At 38.3% G+C, this 18,769-nt stretch overlaps 1 protein-coding gene across 3 annotated transcripts in view; it reads left to right on the top strand.

The window, feature by feature from the left end:
• mon2 (MON2 homolog, regulator of endosome-to-Golgi trafficking) overlaps positions 1-18,769 on the top strand; it is a 55,604-nt gene that overhangs the window by 26,660 nt on the left and 10,175 nt on the right. For 2 of the 3 annotated variants that reach the window (XM_057836347.1, XM_057836349.1), the window contains 11 exons: positions 2,445-2,546; positions 3,695-3,805; positions 4,730-4,905; positions 4,994-5,156; positions 7,048-7,341; positions 7,475-7,673; positions 11,025-11,668; positions 11,768-11,911; positions 14,126-14,143; positions 17,598-17,726; positions 18,447-18,637. In XM_057836347.1, coding sequence (XP_057692330.1) covers positions 2,445-2,546; positions 3,695-3,805; positions 4,730-4,905; positions 4,994-5,156; positions 7,048-7,341; positions 7,475-7,673; positions 11,025-11,668; positions 11,768-11,911; positions 14,126-14,143; positions 17,598-17,726; positions 18,447-18,637 — 2,171 coding nt within the window. The remainder of the gene's footprint in view (positions 1-2,444; positions 2,547-3,694; positions 3,806-4,729; positions 4,906-4,993; positions 5,157-7,047; positions 7,342-7,474; positions 7,674-11,024; positions 11,669-11,767; positions 11,912-14,125; positions 14,144-17,597; positions 17,727-18,446; positions 18,638-18,769) is intronic. The other variant, XM_057836348.1, reaches the window with a different exon arrangement.

The following is an 18,769-nucleotide window of genomic DNA, read 5'->3' as shown; positions in this document are numbered from 1 at the left end:
ATCACAATGAAAAAGCCTTAACGATCCCTAAAGACGCATATTGCGTCGTGACGTGTCTTGTTGTCCAGACGTATCAAACTAGCATGGCGCCAAGAACCACTCGCTCCAAAGTTTGGCTACACTTCACCAGGAAAAAGGGTGAAAATGAAAGGTTACGATAGTTTAGCACGAGCATTGCTGCTGTAAACATAACAATGACAGCACGTAGGTTCGAACGCTCGAAAGTGTGTCTTCACTTCACGAGGAAAAATTACAACAAAGGGACTTGCAGTCATTGCGAGATGGAAATACCTGCATCGGGAGGGAATAGCCTGCACTGTCCTCACCGAGACGCTAAGGCTCAGTCCTGGCTATACAGCTAGCTAAACTCCCAAATGACGATGCAGAAGACGTTGGTATAATTTGCTGACTTTATTCAACCATCACTTGAAACTAAAAATAGAAATGAAACAAATCAAGTTCGTCCCCAATAACAAACAGGTTTGCATCAACGTAAATCAGCGATGATTAGCTGCTAACACAGTAATAACAAACAGTTAGCATGCGTTCGCTAGCATTAGCACATCGTTTAAACCACTACACAACTGGATTTAAGTGTCCGATTGCGAGTGGAAACACACAGCAACAACACAGAAGATGATACATACAGGCGTTGGCTCTGTAGATATTTTACAAACATTAACAAAGAACGTAGGCTCGTGGCAGTGTTTCCCTTTCTCACTAACTCGCTCACTCACTTGGATACGGCATTTCTTCTTCTTCGGTGTAAGCGCGCTCTTCTTCACGTGAGGAAGCGCAAGGGCGCCACCACTTGAGCGTGAAAGCACCATAAAAACTAAAAGGCATGCATTTCAATATACAGTACTGGTAAATAAAAACAGGGGTCCCCAAACTACGGCCCGCGGCTCCATATTTGGTCCGGCCCCCTGAACAATTCCAGAGAGCATTTTGAATTTTTTTGTTTTTTTTTTCTCCCTCAGTAGTGTTATTTATTTCCTGGCCCTTTTCAGTGAATAACTCAGAGAGGGTTATTTGATTATTATCTATTTAATTAATAGTGCTGTTATTATTTATTATTATTATTATATTATTATTTTTATTTTATTTACTTTTGTTCCGTGAAGAATCCACAGAGGGTTATTTGATTGTGGCTTTCTGAAAAATAATATTTTTTTTACATTTACGCACTCCTGCAATCGTCACACTTTTTCTGTTACAAACTGACCCCGGCCTCTCATCAGAGAAGGGAAAAGTTATTTGGCCCTCACAGGAAAAAGTTTGGGGACATTGCCAAAGGCAGAACTACGACCTATATGCCAAAATATACCAATATTTTTTATTTCTATTAGAAAAATGTTTCAGTAAAATGTTACACATTCTTGTGCATTTGCCACTTATTGCCACAGTTAACATTGAGGCTTTGGGCCTCTTTTGACCTCGTTGTGAGTTTGTAAGGTTGTGACTTCTGATTAAACAAATTTGATGCCAATCAAAATGTTTGTTCTTCTTTTTTCCGAAATTAGAATCGATAAGAGAATCGATAAAGAATCGAATCATTAAGCAGTATTGATAATGGAATCGGAATCGTAAAAATCGTATCAATTCCCATCCCTAATATCCATTGGTAGCACTACGCACAGTCATGGTTCCACTTCCCATCATGCATTTGGCCATGCCTACAGTATCATTTACTGAAAGCTCAACAAATACACTAGATGGTAATATTTAGTCACAATATACAAAGTCACAAGTCTTTCGATCCGTGTATCCCTCTCATAGAAAGAATGTTAATAATGTAAATGCCATCTTGAGGATTTATTGTCATAATAAACAAATACAGTACTGTACATTGAATGTACTGCATGTTGAATGTATGTATTCGTCCGAGTTTTATTCATTTTTTTCTTAATGCATTGCCAAAATATATATGATCGGGAAAAATTATCGGGAATGATTGGAATTGAATCGGGAGCAAAAAAAACAAGCAATCGGATTGGGAAATATCGGGATCGGCAGATATTCAAACTAAAACGATCGGGATCGGATCGGGAGCAAAAAAACATGATCGGAACAACCCTAATTAATATATATTGATATATTTTTGTTGATTAAAAAAATGAATAAAAAATGTATAAAATGCCTCCTTTTTTGTTTTGTTAGTATTTATTTACTTTATTTTATATTTATTTTCATAGTATTTAACTCATCGCCTGCAATTGACAACTATAGACATCCAATTAATTCAAACTGGGGCGACTGCTCTGAATGCTCACGATCGAGTGCCATTGACGGCGCTAGACGTCAATCCATTTTGACTGGGAGCAGAATTGCTGCCAGCCTCTGCCAGCCAAAATGGATTGGACATGTAGCGCCGTCAGTGGTAGCCAAGCCAATGAGTGAAATTAGTGCCAAGATCAGAGTTTAAGATATTCTCTCGCACGCAGGAGCCGTCCCTGTTTGCTGTAGCCAAGCTTCTAGAAACTGGGTTAGTGAACATGGATCGTATCGAGATTCTGTGGAGGCCTCTGACGGGACACTTATTGGAGGTAACTGTCAAAATGGCTTGATTGCAATATTTGGCACCATTGCTGGTTTTTGTGTAAGTGTTAAACTAAATTGAAACTGACATTTTGAACTTTTCATATCGAAGGAGACATGAGAAAAGTATTTGAGTTCTTTTTTTTCTTCACATTTTTCCTCATCTCCCCTTTCTCTTTGCATTCCTGCAGAAGGTAAGCAACGATTCCATTGCCTAACATCTTTGGCCTTTTCATTCTTTGTCTATTTTGTTGCTTTCACCCTCAGTCCATATTTCTTCCCTCTCAACATATTGGGAGTTAAGATGCTGTTGTGTTATAATGTGTCCATTGTGCGTACAGATTCCATTTTGCTATTTGATTTGCTGCCAAAGCAGGATATGGCACTGTACTCCATTGCATTTAAATATAAAACCACACAATCATTTAAACATAAGGGAAAAAAGTATTGTTGAAGAGCCATTATTTATACTTGCGTGGAGTGTCATAATGCTGTAAGCTTTAATTATCACTTTTTTGTGACTTAAATAAAACAGGTTATGTCCACACAAACAAGGATATTTAAAAAAAACACACAAATTATTAGTCCGCCTATTGAGACTAATTATTATGAAAATATACAGTGAATTTTGCAAAAAATCTTTATTGCAGACTGCAACATGCATGCCAAAACTTGAGGTTGCAATATTACACTGGTCTGTCAGGTCATTTTAGCCTGAACCCTGGAGGAGGTCTGAAAAGGAAATACTATAAAAATGCAGCTTTTCCCTTCTACAGTGTTGTTTTTGGCATAAAATGATGCTAAGAAAATAATATACATTTTTAAATGCCTTTGTTTGTGAGGACATGGCTCCATTCTCTTGAGTCTGTAATTTCCCATTTGTGTCTATACAAACGTGATTGTACTTGTATGTGGCAAATGTCTCTATTTTATTATCATCTGATTGTTTCACACACACCGCAAACGCCTACACTGAAATCCGTTGGGAAACTGCTGTTTGAAACTCCCCTGCAATCAGTTGAAGCAACGGCAAACAAGACAAAAAAAAAAACGCACAAATCCACCCACGTGTCCACAAACACACAAGCACTTGATGCTTTGGTGCTGTCTGTGCATCCATGTTTGCATTTGTGCGTATAAGTTATGTTTCCTGCAGGTCTGCCAGCACCCAAACGCCAGGATGAGAGAGTGGGGGGCTGAGGCTTTGACGGCCCTCATCAAAGCTGGCCTAGACTACAAGCACGAGCCGCCACTTAGCCAGAATCAGGTAACTGCTTGTGCCCTCATTAATAGACTGCCTTACAGCAGACCCCATTGTAGTATTTAAACATGACAGTTTAGAGCAGGGGTGTCCAAACATTTTGCAAAGTGGGCCAGATTGGGTGTGCTAAAAATTTGGGGGGGCCAACCTTGGCTGACGTCCTTTATGTAGAATGATATATTTAAGCAAATTTTAGCAAGTCATCCTGTGTGTTACATTTGCTTTATTATTATTTTTAATTAATAATTTCAACAATCTTGCAACTAGCCTTTGTGGCGTTCTTCAACTTTCTGGCTCTTGCGAAATACTGCTGCTGTAAAATTAAACTAGCTTCAAGTTGCTTCAATTTCTCGCTACGCATCTTCCCTATAATCTTGTTGTACATGTCAGCGTGTCTTGTTTGGTAATATCGCTTCACGTTGAACTCTTAAAAAAACAGCGACTGTCTCTTTGCAAATGAGGCAGACACAGTTGTTGCGTATTTTAGTGAAGAAATAGTCAAATTTTCACCTATCCTTGAAGGGTCGGCCGTCGCAGTCAACTTTCTTTTTTTTGTGGATTGTCGCCATTTTAGAAAATTGGGAGTAAAGGGTCACACGGGGTAATGTTGCTTAGAGTGCTGCTGCCTTTTAGTGGGTAAATGAGGAGCAGCATTTAGTGTGTAAGCTACTTCATATGCTGATAGCAGTACTGTTGACCAATTTATTAAGTCTGTGTGCGGGCCAGACATGATTGATTTTATGACAGAGGCTGGGGGCCGGATGAAATTTGACCACGGGCCACATTTGGCCCCCGGGCCGGACTTTGGACATGTCTGGTTTAGAAAAACCCACAAAAAGCTGAAAAACTTGAAATGACTTTTTCTTTCGCAGTATTGGCAGCAAAGTGAAATTTCTAAAGTACATTTCTGTCTGTTTTTTTTTTTTTAAGCGACTGCAGCTTCTTCTGCTAAACCCCCTGAAGGAGTTGTCCAACGTGCTACATGCAGACATCCGACAGAAGCAGCTGGAGAGCGTCCTGCAAATTCTCCAGAGCCAGGGTGACAGTCTGGGCCCTGGCTGGCCCCTCGTCTTGGGTGTCATAGGAGCTATCCGCAACGATCAAGGGTAAAAATGTATAGAAGGGGTAGAGAGTTTTATCGTATTTGATTAAGTCTTTCAATATTTATCTTCGCTTGAAATGGTGTGTTCTCAGTGAGTCGTTGATCCGAACAGCCTTCCAGTGCCTGCAGTTGGTGGTGACAGACTTCCTCCCCACCATGCCTTGCACGTGCCTCCAGATCGTAGTGGATGTAGCCGGAAGTTTCGGCCTACAGAATCAGGAGCTTAACATCAGCCTCACCTCTATCGGCCTGCTGGTGAGGCTTTAGTTGAATTGTCATGTCTGGAGAAACCTTGTTTAAATGCTGAAACATGTTTGCTGTGCCACATGAGAGTTTGCAATTACAACATATTTTGCGTATGAATTTGCTGCCGTCGACAGCAGTGGACGTCCAATTAATTTCATCTGGGAGGGGCTGGTGGCAAATAATTACATCAATTGCATCAAAAGAGTTGATGAATAGAAGAGTTGCTGTATACTCAAAATTCTGTGTTTGCATCAGTTTTATTACGGAAAGAGCTTCGTGCTGCTTTTTCTATTCATGAAAGTGCTGTTTAATTAAAGAGAAAGAAAACACTGTTATCAGTGTATTCCTGTGGAGTTTTTTGGAATAAATTGGGAAAACCCCCCCACACAATTTCATCTATGTTATATGTAATTGGGAAGAAAAAATGTAAGTAGACACCAGTATTTTCAGAAAGCGGCTGTCTGACATGGGGGCAGACATTTTCTCAATGGTGTTGCTATTTTAGCCAATCAAATGTGAGTATCCGAAACTTCCCTCCCTCCCTCCCTCGTTACATCATTAATACCCATTATTACATTTACCTGTGCTCGAGTGTGTACATCTGTTGGTATAACTGAAATCAAACAATGACCACCCCTAAGTGGTGCCATTTTTTGTGTTTCAGCATTATTTCTCCTTTATCAGAAGTCTAGAAATTTGAGGTTTAAATGTCTAAATACTTTGAGCAACCATATTTTACATGGTCAGTTATATTAGGTGCTATACCATACTATTCTTTCCCTTAAAGCAACACTTGGTAACTTTTCAGTTTTTGTTGATTTTAGCGATGTCGGTGGACAAAAGCAGTAGTTTCATAAAATCATCAATCAATCTCCCGGTCGCCTGCAGATGGATTTCTGTTTCCAGCGGCTGTGTGAAGGATGAATAGTAATAAGGTAATGAATCGAGTTGCGGTTAAACAATAGCATATGATGGTTAGCAACAGTCTGGCTTGACGAGTTCCGTTAGGGGATCATGCCAGCGAGTGAAAGCCGGGCCAATTTTTATTCTGTATGTTTTTATTCTTCCGGAAATATATGTAAGTATTTTATGTTTACTATTACATATGGATGTGCAAAATATGTTTACTTCTGTGGTGAAGGGTCATATGTACAGAACTTCATAAGTTGTGTTATAGAAGCCAGCCAATGCTTGAGTAGCTCAAGCTCGTGTGCTATGCTACACATATAATAGTTGTGTATATAAGTGTATTGTGCAGTTTGTTGTATATTGAGTATTGAATATGTGTATTTTTCTGTTGTACTTTCACAATGTTAAGACGAGTGTCTTCCCATAAAAGCAAAAGACAAAGCCTTGTGGTTTATGGAAGTGCATTCATTCTTAGCTGGTTGTCGGGCAGTGCAGAAGTGAAACGCACTGTTTTGTTCATGTCATTATGAAAAATCTGATGAGATCAAAGGCAAATCTATGTTGAATCCACCACTATTTTGTTTTTTAAACCTCCAGGTGTTCAAAACTCAGGTTATACATATATAAAATTATATATTATCGGTTATCGGTATCGGCTTTTAGGAGCAGGAAGTTATCGATCTCGGTATCGGTTTCAAAAAATGGATATCGTGCACCCCTAGCAGGGTTCCTGCCAACCTTCTCAAAGGTAATTAGTGCCGGTGGAAGCCATACAGACCCCCACAACATATAAAAGAGGTGTCATTCAACTAGTTTTCAGTCGACATATTATCACAAATGTTGTGATTTTTTTTTATTTTTATAAAGGTTGTAAAGTTACCTGGTGTTTCTTTGATCGATTGGAATATGCCTACACATCACTAAAGAATTAACAAGGAAGCTCGCACTTATATATACAGTATAAACAGTACACTTTCTTTTTCCTCTACAGTGGAATATTTCCGACTACTTCTTCCAAAGGGGGGAAGCTATCACAAAAGAGTTGGAAAGGGAAGAAGAGGTCCAACAGAAACAGGCCCGAGAGAAAGGAGAGACTCTAAACAGGCCTTTCCACCCCGCCCCTCCCTTCGACTGCCTTTGGCTGTGCCTGTATGCCAAGTTAGGCGAACTATGCGTTGATCCAAGACCTGCTGTGCGTAAAAGCGCCGGGCAGACGTTGTTTTCCACAATTGCTGCGCATGGGACCTTGCTACATCAGCCAACATGGCATATTGTGGTCTGGAAGGTAGCATCCAAAATGTTATGTCATTTGAATCACACAGAGAATACACATTTATTGTCTCTTTATTTCATATGGCTGTTTTTCCATTGCCCTAAAATATTTCAATAACTGTTTTTGCTTAAAATTGTGACTACAGGTGTTGTTTCACTTGCTGAACTGCGTCAGAACATCGTCCACCACAGCGGACAAGGAGAAGATTGAGTCAGGCGGCGGGAATATTCTTATTCACCACTCGCGTGACACAGCAGAGAAACAGTGGGCTGAGACTTGGGTGCTGACTTTGGCTGGAGTTGCCCGCATTTTTAATACCAGGCGCTACCTCCTCCAAAATTTAGGTGGGTCAAATGTCATACGATGACAACAAGGAATTGTGATGAACATATTAGCCCTTTCATGGCAAGACAAGGCAAATTTATTCGTATAGCACAATTCAACACAATGGAATTCAAAGTGCGTTACATTACATGACGATCCAGAGATAATATGATTCGTAAAAATCAGATTAAATCAAAAGAAACTTGAAGACAATTGAAACAGGAAATAAAATAATAAATTTAAATCACAAATAAATAAAAAAACTAATAATAATTGGAATCAGAAATGGAAATAAAGCAGAAAATGAAAATCAAATAGCTTGAAATTTGAAATATATAAACAGTTATGAATATGCTGTGATAAACAAAAGCGTTTCTGATTTAAAGTAGCTAACAGTTTGAGCACACTTCAGACCTTCCGGTAACTTGTTCCAGAGGTGAGGAGCATAATAACTAAATGCTGCCTCACCCTGCTTCATGCTTTTTTTTTTACCCTCATTTAACTCATTGGCTGCCTTTGGCAGTGCTTGACTTCCAATTCATTTTGACTGGTACAGACAAATGAACGTTCATCTGACCCTCCTAGTCAAAAATGGATTGGACATCCAGCGCTGTCAAGGCACTAAAAGATGAGCATTTATGGTAGAGGTGTGCCATCTTAGGCACCCCACGATTTGATTCGATTACGATTCATGGTGCTACGATTCAATTTTTGAACGATGATCACGGTATTGACGATGATCACGGTTATCGCAATTATCACGATTATTGATGCATCGTACATTACTGATTAATAGAGCTGGGAATCTTTGGGCACCTAACGATTCGATTACGATTACGATTCAGAGGCTCTGATTCGATTATAAAACGATTATTGATACACCCCCCTCCTTTTTTTTTTTTTTTTTTTTTTTTTTTTCTTAAATGTTTTGTACATTAGTTCCAAAATTTTTCAAAAATCCTCTCAGGCTAAAGCAAACTACTATTTCAGTATCAAATTAACATATAGCAGTAAACAAATATACAAAAATAACAGTAAATAAAAAACTCCAATCCCCATTCTGTATCAGCAGCTTTAAACTACATTCAATTAATTTAATGTTGTGAATCAACCGTTAAAGTTGTTAAAATTGCTCCCGTTATTCCATAATTTCCCTTTTGTCTACTTTCGAGATGTGAAAGTTTTAAAACTACTTTAAAGATAGATTCAAGTCAATATTTTACCGATTTAGGAGTATTTTAGATCAAAAGTTTACTAGGTTTGCCTGGAAGGTTCGCTACAACAGCCTTGCAGGGAAGTGTACTGCTTTAAGATGGCGGCCGTTTACTAACGCCCGCATCTAGCTTTTTGTAGATGTGCTGCTAATGCTACCGAATCTATATTACATCTAGTCCTATATAAATGATATCTACCGTAACATTATGTGGATGTGCTGTACTTTGTAGCAGCTTTTCGGCAGCAGTCAGGTATGTTGTTGTGTTTTTTATATCTCGTGGCATGAGTTGAGCTAGAGCCGTGAGTTGAGCATTGGCATTACCCGAGGGGCCGGGTAATGAGAAGCATGATGTTTAGCTACTCTCGCTTCGTTCCTCATTGCGTCCCGAAGACCGCGCGGCGCACTGAGTGTGTGTACTTCCGCTTTACTTGGCATATTTCAACAATCGGAATTTGGATGTTTGTGAATCGTTCTCGAATCTTCCACGGCCGAATCGCAAATAATCCAAGAATCGGAAATTTTGCACACCTCTAGTGATTAATAAAGTAGCCAAACAAATTTATGTCTTATTTATTTAAAATATCCTTATGATTCAACAGGAACGATGGAAACATGGCCATACAACAAAAAGCTGCCCTTAAGCTGCTTTTTTATTTATTTTTTTACAAGAAAGTGCAAAAACATTAACCATTTTAAAGGGAGTACTTATTTCTCTCAACAATTCAATAAAATTTACCCTGGTGGAATGAATTCCATTTTCTGGACACAAAGTGTCTTTAGATACATATAAGACTTCTTTTAACCAATATACTTTGTTTTCACAGTGTTACTTCCGTTGTGTAACTCTTGGAGTGACAGGTGGAAATCACAACTGCTCTTAATCACTTTTAACTTGTGGCGTTTATTGCCGAGCACATAAAAAAGTCCAGCAGCCTCCAACATTGCCACACACACACTAATTACAGCGCGCGCACTTTCTTCTCTCCCTGCCCGCCCACTTGCACACACGCCTGTCGGCTCCCAGACAGCACTTGCAAGAACAGATTTCTGTACTATTTCGCATGTTTGTAGTGTTACCACTGTACTTAATCATCGTTTTACAAGTTCTGCATATGAAATACACTTTAGCGAATTAGCTAATTAGCTTGGCGCTCTGGGCTAACTATTCACATCTCAAAAACGACAACAATAAAGACTAAGCAGTACAAGAGGATTAGTGTGCTCACCTCTTATAGACGCACATAGGTCTTAGCAACACACTTAGGACATTTTTCAATTGAAATGCCTTAAAACTACTGCTGGACATCTGAAAGACAAGGTGCAATGAACTATCTCTCTTCCCCTCTCGCTCTAAAAAATAACTTGCGCACAGAAATGCGCTTCTGTACCTGCCTGTCTCATACACAAATGTATTTTCCAGTCTTTTAAAAAGGAGTAAATCTCTCTCCCAGTAACCAGGAGCATCCATCAAAACGTTGTGCGCGCGTCCATTAACAGTGTCCTTGCGGCAGACATGTCTTGAATTTTGTTCTGCTACGAGCGGCTGTCATAAAGTTATGAGGGAAAAATCATCGTTTTGTACCTTTATGAATCGTAATCGAATCGTCACGTGTCGAATCGCGATGCATGTAATAATCGATTTTTTGGAACTCCTCTAATTTACGGATAGTCCTCCCAGTTTGAATGAATTGGAAGTCTATCGCCATCAATGAGGGGTGGGCAAACTGATTCTCAATGGTCGCAGTGGGACCTGGTCTTTGTTACAACCGATGCAGCACAGGCAGTATATTTTTGTTTTTTAGTTAAATTTCATTAGTTAAGGTTTTCCTGCAATTGGGTGGCAACCGATTCAGGGAGTACCCCGCCTTCTGCCCATAGTTAGTTGGGATAGGCTCCAGCATCCCCGCGAACCTCGTGAGGATAAGCGGCTTGGAAAATGAATGAATGGTTTAGCTTTTATTAACGTTGTATTCATTAATACATTTATTTATAATTATTGATAATAATGTTTTAATATTTTTTTCATGACAAAAAATAGTAACTCGCTCTATAAAGGGTTTAAGCTCTGAAGTGTCATCTTAAAAATAGCTTTCCACTGTAGTGATCACTGACACTGAACGGTTAAAAAAAAAAATTTTTTTCCTTGTTGTAACAGGTGACTTCTTCGAGGCCTGGGAAGTTCTCCTGACTCACATCCAGTCAGCTGCTCTCAGCAAGAACAACGAAGTCTCCCTCGCTGCTCTCAAAAGCTTTCAAGAAATCCTACAGATTGTTACACCCGTGAAAGACTCAGACAAAGCAGCCGACGCATTCGCCGCTATGGGGGTCCCGCCCGTCCTCATCGATCCCCTCTCAGCGTCCGGTCCGGGCAGACCGCTGGTGCGTTCCGATTCTCTCGTTGAGCGGCTAACGTGCTACAACGGGGCTGAACTGCAGGCCCCTCCGCCGGGGGAGGAGTCAGCTTTGGAGGACTTAGCTTTGTGGTGGTCCGCATGGAATACGTGGTACCGTACTGGAACAGACAGCACCAGGCCCCCTAGTGGGCACAACGAGAAACTCTCCTTCATCCCCAGCCAACCCTTCCTCACGGCGCTCATCCAGATTTTCCCAGCGCTGTACCAGCACATCAAAGCCAATTTCAGCATGGATGACCTGAAGAAGCTCGGCGTGATCCTCCACGGTGCCGTATCAGTGCCCATTAGCAGCGATGCCTCCCCGTTCATCTTGCCTTCTTACACCGAGGCCGTGCTCACCAGCTTGCAGGAAGCTGTGCTCACTGCTTTGGATGTTTTACAAAAGGTGAAATTCAAAACATTGAAACTTGTTCATTCACTGGTTGATAAATTAGTGATGTCAGGTGTCATTAGTGTTTACTCCTCCCTCCCCTTCCCGCTGCAGGCCATCTGTGTAGGCCCGGAGAACCTGCAGGTCATGTACCCGGCCATCTTTGAACAGCTGCTACTCTTTGTGGAGTTCTCCTGCAAACCTCCGCAGTACGGCAGAATGGAAACCAAACACGTGGCCAATGCCAAATACAACCAGGTAACATTTCATCAGCAACCGTGCCCTATTTTTTTATTTTTATTTTATTTTATTTTTTTTTTATCATACCGTTCCTAAGCCTGGTTGCACATTTGTAATCTTAAACCATATTCCATTCTTCATTGCTCTAACCCATCTTGAACACATTAAAAAATCATTTTCAGTGTGCATCATTTTAAATACAAGTCTATCTCGCAGTAGTGGCTGAATGCACACTAGAACTTTCTAAGCCATAAAGTAATAAATTATTTAAAAATATGACTCATTGAAAGTGTTCCGTAGGTCACTAAAATGAATCTAGCCCTCACATCTGTGGAGATATTTAATATATAACAGTGTGCCAGTATTTATTTCCTTAAAATAACCCAACACGACTGCGATGATTAAAGATTCATCTAAGGTAGTTAATTAATTAATTATCATTATTATTATTATTAATCCATTATTTATTCATTTTCCCAAATATACAGCGGGGGCCAAAGTTGGCTTACTTTGGTCAGTAGTGCTGTTATTTTGTTTAATTCACTGATCATGGTTCCTTTAAATAAAAAAATAAATATGATTGTTAAGTTTAAGTGTGTTAGGTGAAACAAATAATAAAGTAATTGTAACACAAATTTTGGCTCACTGTGTATAATTAAAAAATAAATAAAAATGGGGAAATTGTAAATAGCTTTATTAGTTTTTGGGGGTTTTTTTTAAATAAAAAAGGTGAATATTGTATTTATATAGTCATTGAAGAAAGCATAATATATATACAGTATATATGTGTGTGTATATGACGGAAAACACTCAGGTGACTTGAAGTTCCGCTCTGAGACCCCCAATTTGGCCAAATTTCAAAATTGTCCTATATGTACAGTATGTGTGATACATCATTGGAAAGCTTAAAATCTCAATTTTCTGAGGGAAGAAAAATTTTGAACAGGAGGGCATTTAAAAAAAATAAAATAAACAGCAAAACCCTAACTGGAGGTTAGAGCACTCGAGAGCATAATTAAAGACGCCGCGATTTTAACGAGATATTATCGCGTACTTACCTCTTTTCAATACAAAAAACTCAATGTAGCATGTATCATGGAGTGTCAAGACACAGCTGTGAATGACCAGAGCCGGATTTTTGGGGGATTTAATGGGGGAAACATGGTAATGTAACAAGGGTCAACAAGATGCAGAAATTGTAGACCTCAAGGAGTGGTCGAGATTTTCATTTTCATATATTTACCCTTTTAAACATTTTTATAAATTTTTCTTTGTTTGGATCAATTATTTATCATCTAAAATATTGGGGGAAAATACAACAGTAATAAAAACAAAATTAGGCCATAGTTTTGAGGTAGATATCCGTGACCTATTTACAGACACTATTTTTTTCATTGTGACGTAATTTGTTTAAATGTTTGAAATATGCAAGTGAATAATTTTTTTCAAGCCGTTTTTTTTTTTTTTAAACTAAATATTAGACATCAATTAATGATTCCAAGCTAAAAATGACAGACATTTCGAATAATAAATATAATGACTTACCTTCTTTTTATGGCTGGGTTGAAACCAAAGCCGTTGCGCAGTGTCTGTAAAAAGGGATCTCCAGGGTAAAACATCGTTTAGAAATATTGTTCCATCAAACACAACTTTTGGCTTAAAATACAGCAGTTTATTTTAAAGAAGGGTGCAAGAGAAGAAACGGCTTTTTCAGACTCATCTGTGTTTTCCTTCGTATATATCTAATATATATATTAGTTAACAAGCAAAATAAGGTTTTTTTTTCTGCTTTGGAAAAAAAATTAAGTAGTTGCAAAGTATTTATAATCCAATGCTCATTTACAGATAGAATGTAACATAATTTATACATGAGCCGATTAATCAGAAATCACAAATTGTGCACAATTGTGGGCAAGCCGTATTGTCGTCAATCACTGCAATCACACTAATAAACATTTCCAATACTAACCTAATTTCTAATTCCAAAAACTCAAACCGCCAACCCCCAAGATTGTTTAAATTAAACAATTTAACAAAGGCAGATTTTGTGGGTGGTCTTTATCACTCTCATCCAACATTGTCTAGTCGCCGGTCAGACTGAATTTTTCCCCATAAATCTGTGGATGACTTAACCTCATTGAGACAACAAATAAATCTCAACTTGAAACTTTAATTGCGATCTCTTCTCATTTTGTTTCTTGGGACTACTCACTGACTGGATAACCGTTTTAGATCCAGCTCTTTGCGCCGGTGAGTTCCATCATCCATTCCCTGTATTTGTAATCTGCCGTACTGTACTACTGTATTCCAGCTTCTTCTGGGTAGGCGGGATGAGCGACCACACTGCATGAGTCTCTCGCTCACGCCGCACTCTGCCTGCCACTAACTTCCTTTTCAGTGTCTACTCCGCTCAGTGTTTGTGGTTGTGTTGGTGCTTGTGTGCTTTTTAAAGGCACCCTTTGTCAGTCTCACATTGTTGCGACTTTGCTTGTACTCATTTAAACCCGTTTTAACCCTTTATAGGGCACTGATTCAACTAATTGGCTGCCATTGACTGTGCTAGACGTCCAATCCATTGTTACTGGGAGAGGATGGCAGCGAATTGACATGAGTCACAATGGATTGGACGTCTCGCGCTGTCAATAGCAATGAAATATGAGCATTCATTGTCAGTCCTCTCAAATTAAATGAATTGGACGTGTATTGTTGTCAATGGCAGGCAAGTTCAATATGAAAAAAAAAAAATCAAGTCTCAATTTTTATTTTACTAGAAGAAACTCGCTGAAAAGTAAAAGTACTTTTTAAAAGGGAAAGACACCATTGAGTTAAGTTGGCTACATGCAATATTTTTTTGAACTGGTCACATTAAATTTCAGATTTACTCAGTGCTCTGGATAAACGTATAATTATTTAAATAATATTATAATTGCTAGAAAAACAACACATCTGCAGACTATGGACGGACGCAATGTGGACCTTATGTAATTATTGTCACTCAATGATCAGGGATAGTAAAAATGATTAAATACCATGTACATTGACTTTTATTGAAATATTTTAACAATAACTAATCATTTAATCTATAATGATTGTGACACCCGTTTATCCAAATTCTTTATTTTGATTCCATTTTTTTTCTTGCTCTCCTTTTCTCTTTGTGGTAGCATTAGCTGGTGATAATTAGGGCATGACTCAAGCTATTGCACTACTTTAAACGGACCCTTTTCAAAAATTTGGAATATAATGGGAAAGTGTATTTACTAGAACTGAAACGAATACTCGAGCAACTCGAGTTTAAAAACTGATCCGAGTAATTTTATTCACCTCGAGTAATCGTTTATTTTGACAGCTCTAAGCATCACGTTTTGCTCGGACTACTTTTAATGCGGGACAACGCGCTGATGTCACGTGCGTAGAGGAAGAAGCAAAAAAAACTTACTGCAGCCGACAGCCGGTACAAACGACGCCGACTTTGCTAAATACTAGCCCGCACGATGCTACGTTGGTAGCAGGTAGCGTCTGATGAGTCTCATAGAGATCACATGTATGTTGAACTAGATGCGAAATGACAGACTCGGCTGCGTCTGGGCAGCGTTAGTAAACAGCCGCCATCGCAAGCAGTAGAGCGCTAAGCGCTAATAAAGAGCACTAAGCGCTAATACATAAGATTAACGTTACTGTCACTAGCTCACGTAACGTTAGCCCTGCGGAGGGCTAGGTTTCTATTAATTATGACCACTGTCGATGCGTGGCTAACATGTCTTACATACAGGCTTTAACATAACATAGCTTTGTAGAGTGATGAGGGTGTAAAATAAAAACTCAATAAAGGTAACTATCAATTTTAGCTCAGTAGTCATTGATGGATAAAACACCAATTAGCACTGGTCCCTAATGTGCTCCAATACAGCCTGTATCATACATTTATTTTGAACACTGCAAAAACTCAAAATCGTATCAGGACTTACAGTTTAGACTAACTTAAAACTTAACTAGAACTTAAAAATGGCTTGACACAAATAGAAATTCAATGGAAACACGTGGGAAAAAATCCTAACTTTTAAGTGATGTGTGATATCAAGCGTAATGTCATTTTTAGGTATATATATATATTAGGGCTGTCAAAATTATCGCGTTAACGCGCGGTAATTATTTTTTTAAATTAATCACGTTAAAATATTTGACGCAATTAACGCACATGTCCCGCTCAGACAGTATTCTGCCTAAGTATTCTGGTAAGTTTTACAGCAAGGCTTTTTGTGCTGTCTAACAGCGAACTCTTGTGGTCGCTTTGCGACATGGTTTATTGTTGTCTTGCCAGTTCAAAATGGCTGCAGGACATCTCGGGCTGACGCCTACGTTGTAATGTTGTGCTTATATGATCCTTGGACAAGATTTGTCCGTAAGTATGGTTGTTGTAAATAATGCACATATTATGTTAGTAAGCGAAATGTTTTATTTTTTGTATGAGACGCTTTTTGTTTATGTTTTGTGAACCTGTATAGCGTGCTAAGCTAACGTTGTTGCTAATGCAATGCTTGTGTACTTTTTTTTTGTAGTTTTACGATGGTCTAAAGAGGACAATGGTTTGAGGCCATTTTATTAATAAATCAGATGAAAAAGAAAGAAGTCTGATTATTATGGCGTCGTTCACTAGCTGTCTAGCTTTGGAAAAAGTAGACGCTTCGGCGTGAGGACAGCATAGACAGATTTAAATGACAGTAGAGTGAAATGCCCACTACAGTCCTTATGTACCGTATGTTGAATGTATATATCCATCTTGTGTCTTATCTTTCTATTCCAACAATTTATTTTACAGAATATATATATAATTTACAGAAAAATATGGCATATTTTATAAATGGTTAGAATTGCGATTAATTACGATTAATTAATTTTTAAGCTGTAATTAACTCGATTAAAAATTTTAATCGTTTGACAGCCCTAACATATATATATATATATATATATATATATATATATATATATATATATATATATATATATATATATATATATATTTTATAAGATCTAAAGGTTTTTTGAGTGAAAGCAGTGAATTAGTCTTTTTTTTTATTCTAGTTACATCTGAGATGCAATTGTTGGCTGTTTTGAACAATATACATCGAAAATAAAGACATTGATTGACTAAAAATGGTTCAAGATTACATGAAATGTCTTGTTTTCTCATGTATATTTATAATTGCTCTTCACCTAAAAATATATGTTTTATCCGATTACTCGATTAATCGATAGAATTTTCAGTCGAATACTCGATTACTGAAATATTTGATAGCTGCAGCCCTAGTATTTACTATCAGTATAAACTTTTCCATAATGTTCTTTTTTTTTTCTTAATCGAAGTGTTTTGGAAAGGGTCTGTATACTCGCTGAGCCACCTGAACAGATGATGAAATGACTGATTTGAGGGACACTGTCACTGAGGTATTAAATATATAAATATATAGGTGCATATTATTAAAAACACAGGCACCACAATCACAAACTACCTGACAGTGTCAATCAAAGCTAAGCCTTATTAACTCTTGTCACATTGTGTTAATTACTTTAATCACTCAAAGGTGTATATGTGAAACTTTTATTCTCATACAAAATGTGGCATCTTAACTTTAATGTGATTAAAAAGTAAATATTGATTTTGATTGATTGCTAATTTCTCTGTTGTTTTGTGTCTTAAATGCAGGCGGAGTGGGTTGCCTTAAACTACGTGCCCTTTGCTGAGCGCTCCCTAGAAGTGCTGGTGGAGCTGTACCATAAAACGGCATGCCACAAGGCAGTCATCAACGAGAAGGTCCTGCAGAGCATTATTAAGGTGGGATATTAATATTGCCGGTAAATTGGCTGCCATTGACTGCGATTAACATCCAATCCATTTGAACCTGGAGATGCTGGCAACGAATGAACATCTATCGCCGTCAATGGCAGTGAATAACTCAAAAACTGTTGTACATATGTGGTTTTCTAAGTGAAACCATAATGCTGCATCATGTTAAAAGACAATTTTCTCCATTAGTGAAGTCAACACAGGTGTTTTCCAGCTGCTGACATAAGCAAAATGCCAACTTTGGCCTTGCCGCATTACGTGACTCCTAAAGCTGTTATAAACACATAATTTAGTAGACAGATGTTTGACACGTTCCACTTTAAGCAGTGAATCTTTTCTTTACACAGCCTTTCTTTTTTGCTTTCTTAGCACGGCATTTTTTTCCAAGTTACCTCTTAAGTGCTGTTTCTCAGCAACCTCAAACCTAAGAGTTAATTTGCCAAGAAATTGTGGAAAAAGGTTCCCCACAGATGGATGTAAATGTCAAATCCACGTATAACAACACTACCAGCTGTTCTTTCACAAGAGGGATGTCAGGAAAGATACTTTTTAATTGTAATGAATGAAATTTTAGCTACTTACTGCAAATGTTCCCCACGTAGTAACTTTGAAATGGTTTATTTCTGTATTTTAAAATTACGAATATCGAGTGTTTTCACATGCATGCGTCCTCATAAAGTGTTTCTATTTCCTCCTAACCTTTGAAAGACGCTGAGAATGCCTCTTGGTTTGAAATATGCGTGTCCATCCGAGAGCACCTGGAAATTGGCCGTTTCCTCCTTGCTGAAGGTTCTGTCAATTGGACTCCCAGTGGCTCGCCAGCACTCCTCATCTGGGAAGTTTGAAACCATGTGGCCCGAGCTGGCCAATGCCTTCGAAGATTTTCTTTTTACCAGAAGGTACTTTAAAAATGTTATTTATCCCTAAGTGGGAATGGCTTCTGAAGGCTTTTTGATATCTGCGGATTCCCTTTAATAGTATGGACTAATAATCACTGAAATTGTATTAGAATATAATAATATACAGATAAA

Source organism: Corythoichthys intestinalis, chromosome 5 (assembly GCF_030265065.1).
Source record: "Corythoichthys intestinalis isolate RoL2023-P3 chromosome 5, ASM3026506v1, whole genome shotgun sequence".
In the NCBI taxonomy this organism is placed as follows: domain Eukaryota; kingdom Metazoa; phylum Chordata; class Actinopteri; order Syngnathiformes; family Syngnathidae; genus Corythoichthys; species Corythoichthys intestinalis.
The sequence above is the reverse complement of the archived record's forward strand: the minus strand, read 5'-3'. Positions and strand labels throughout refer to the sequence as shown.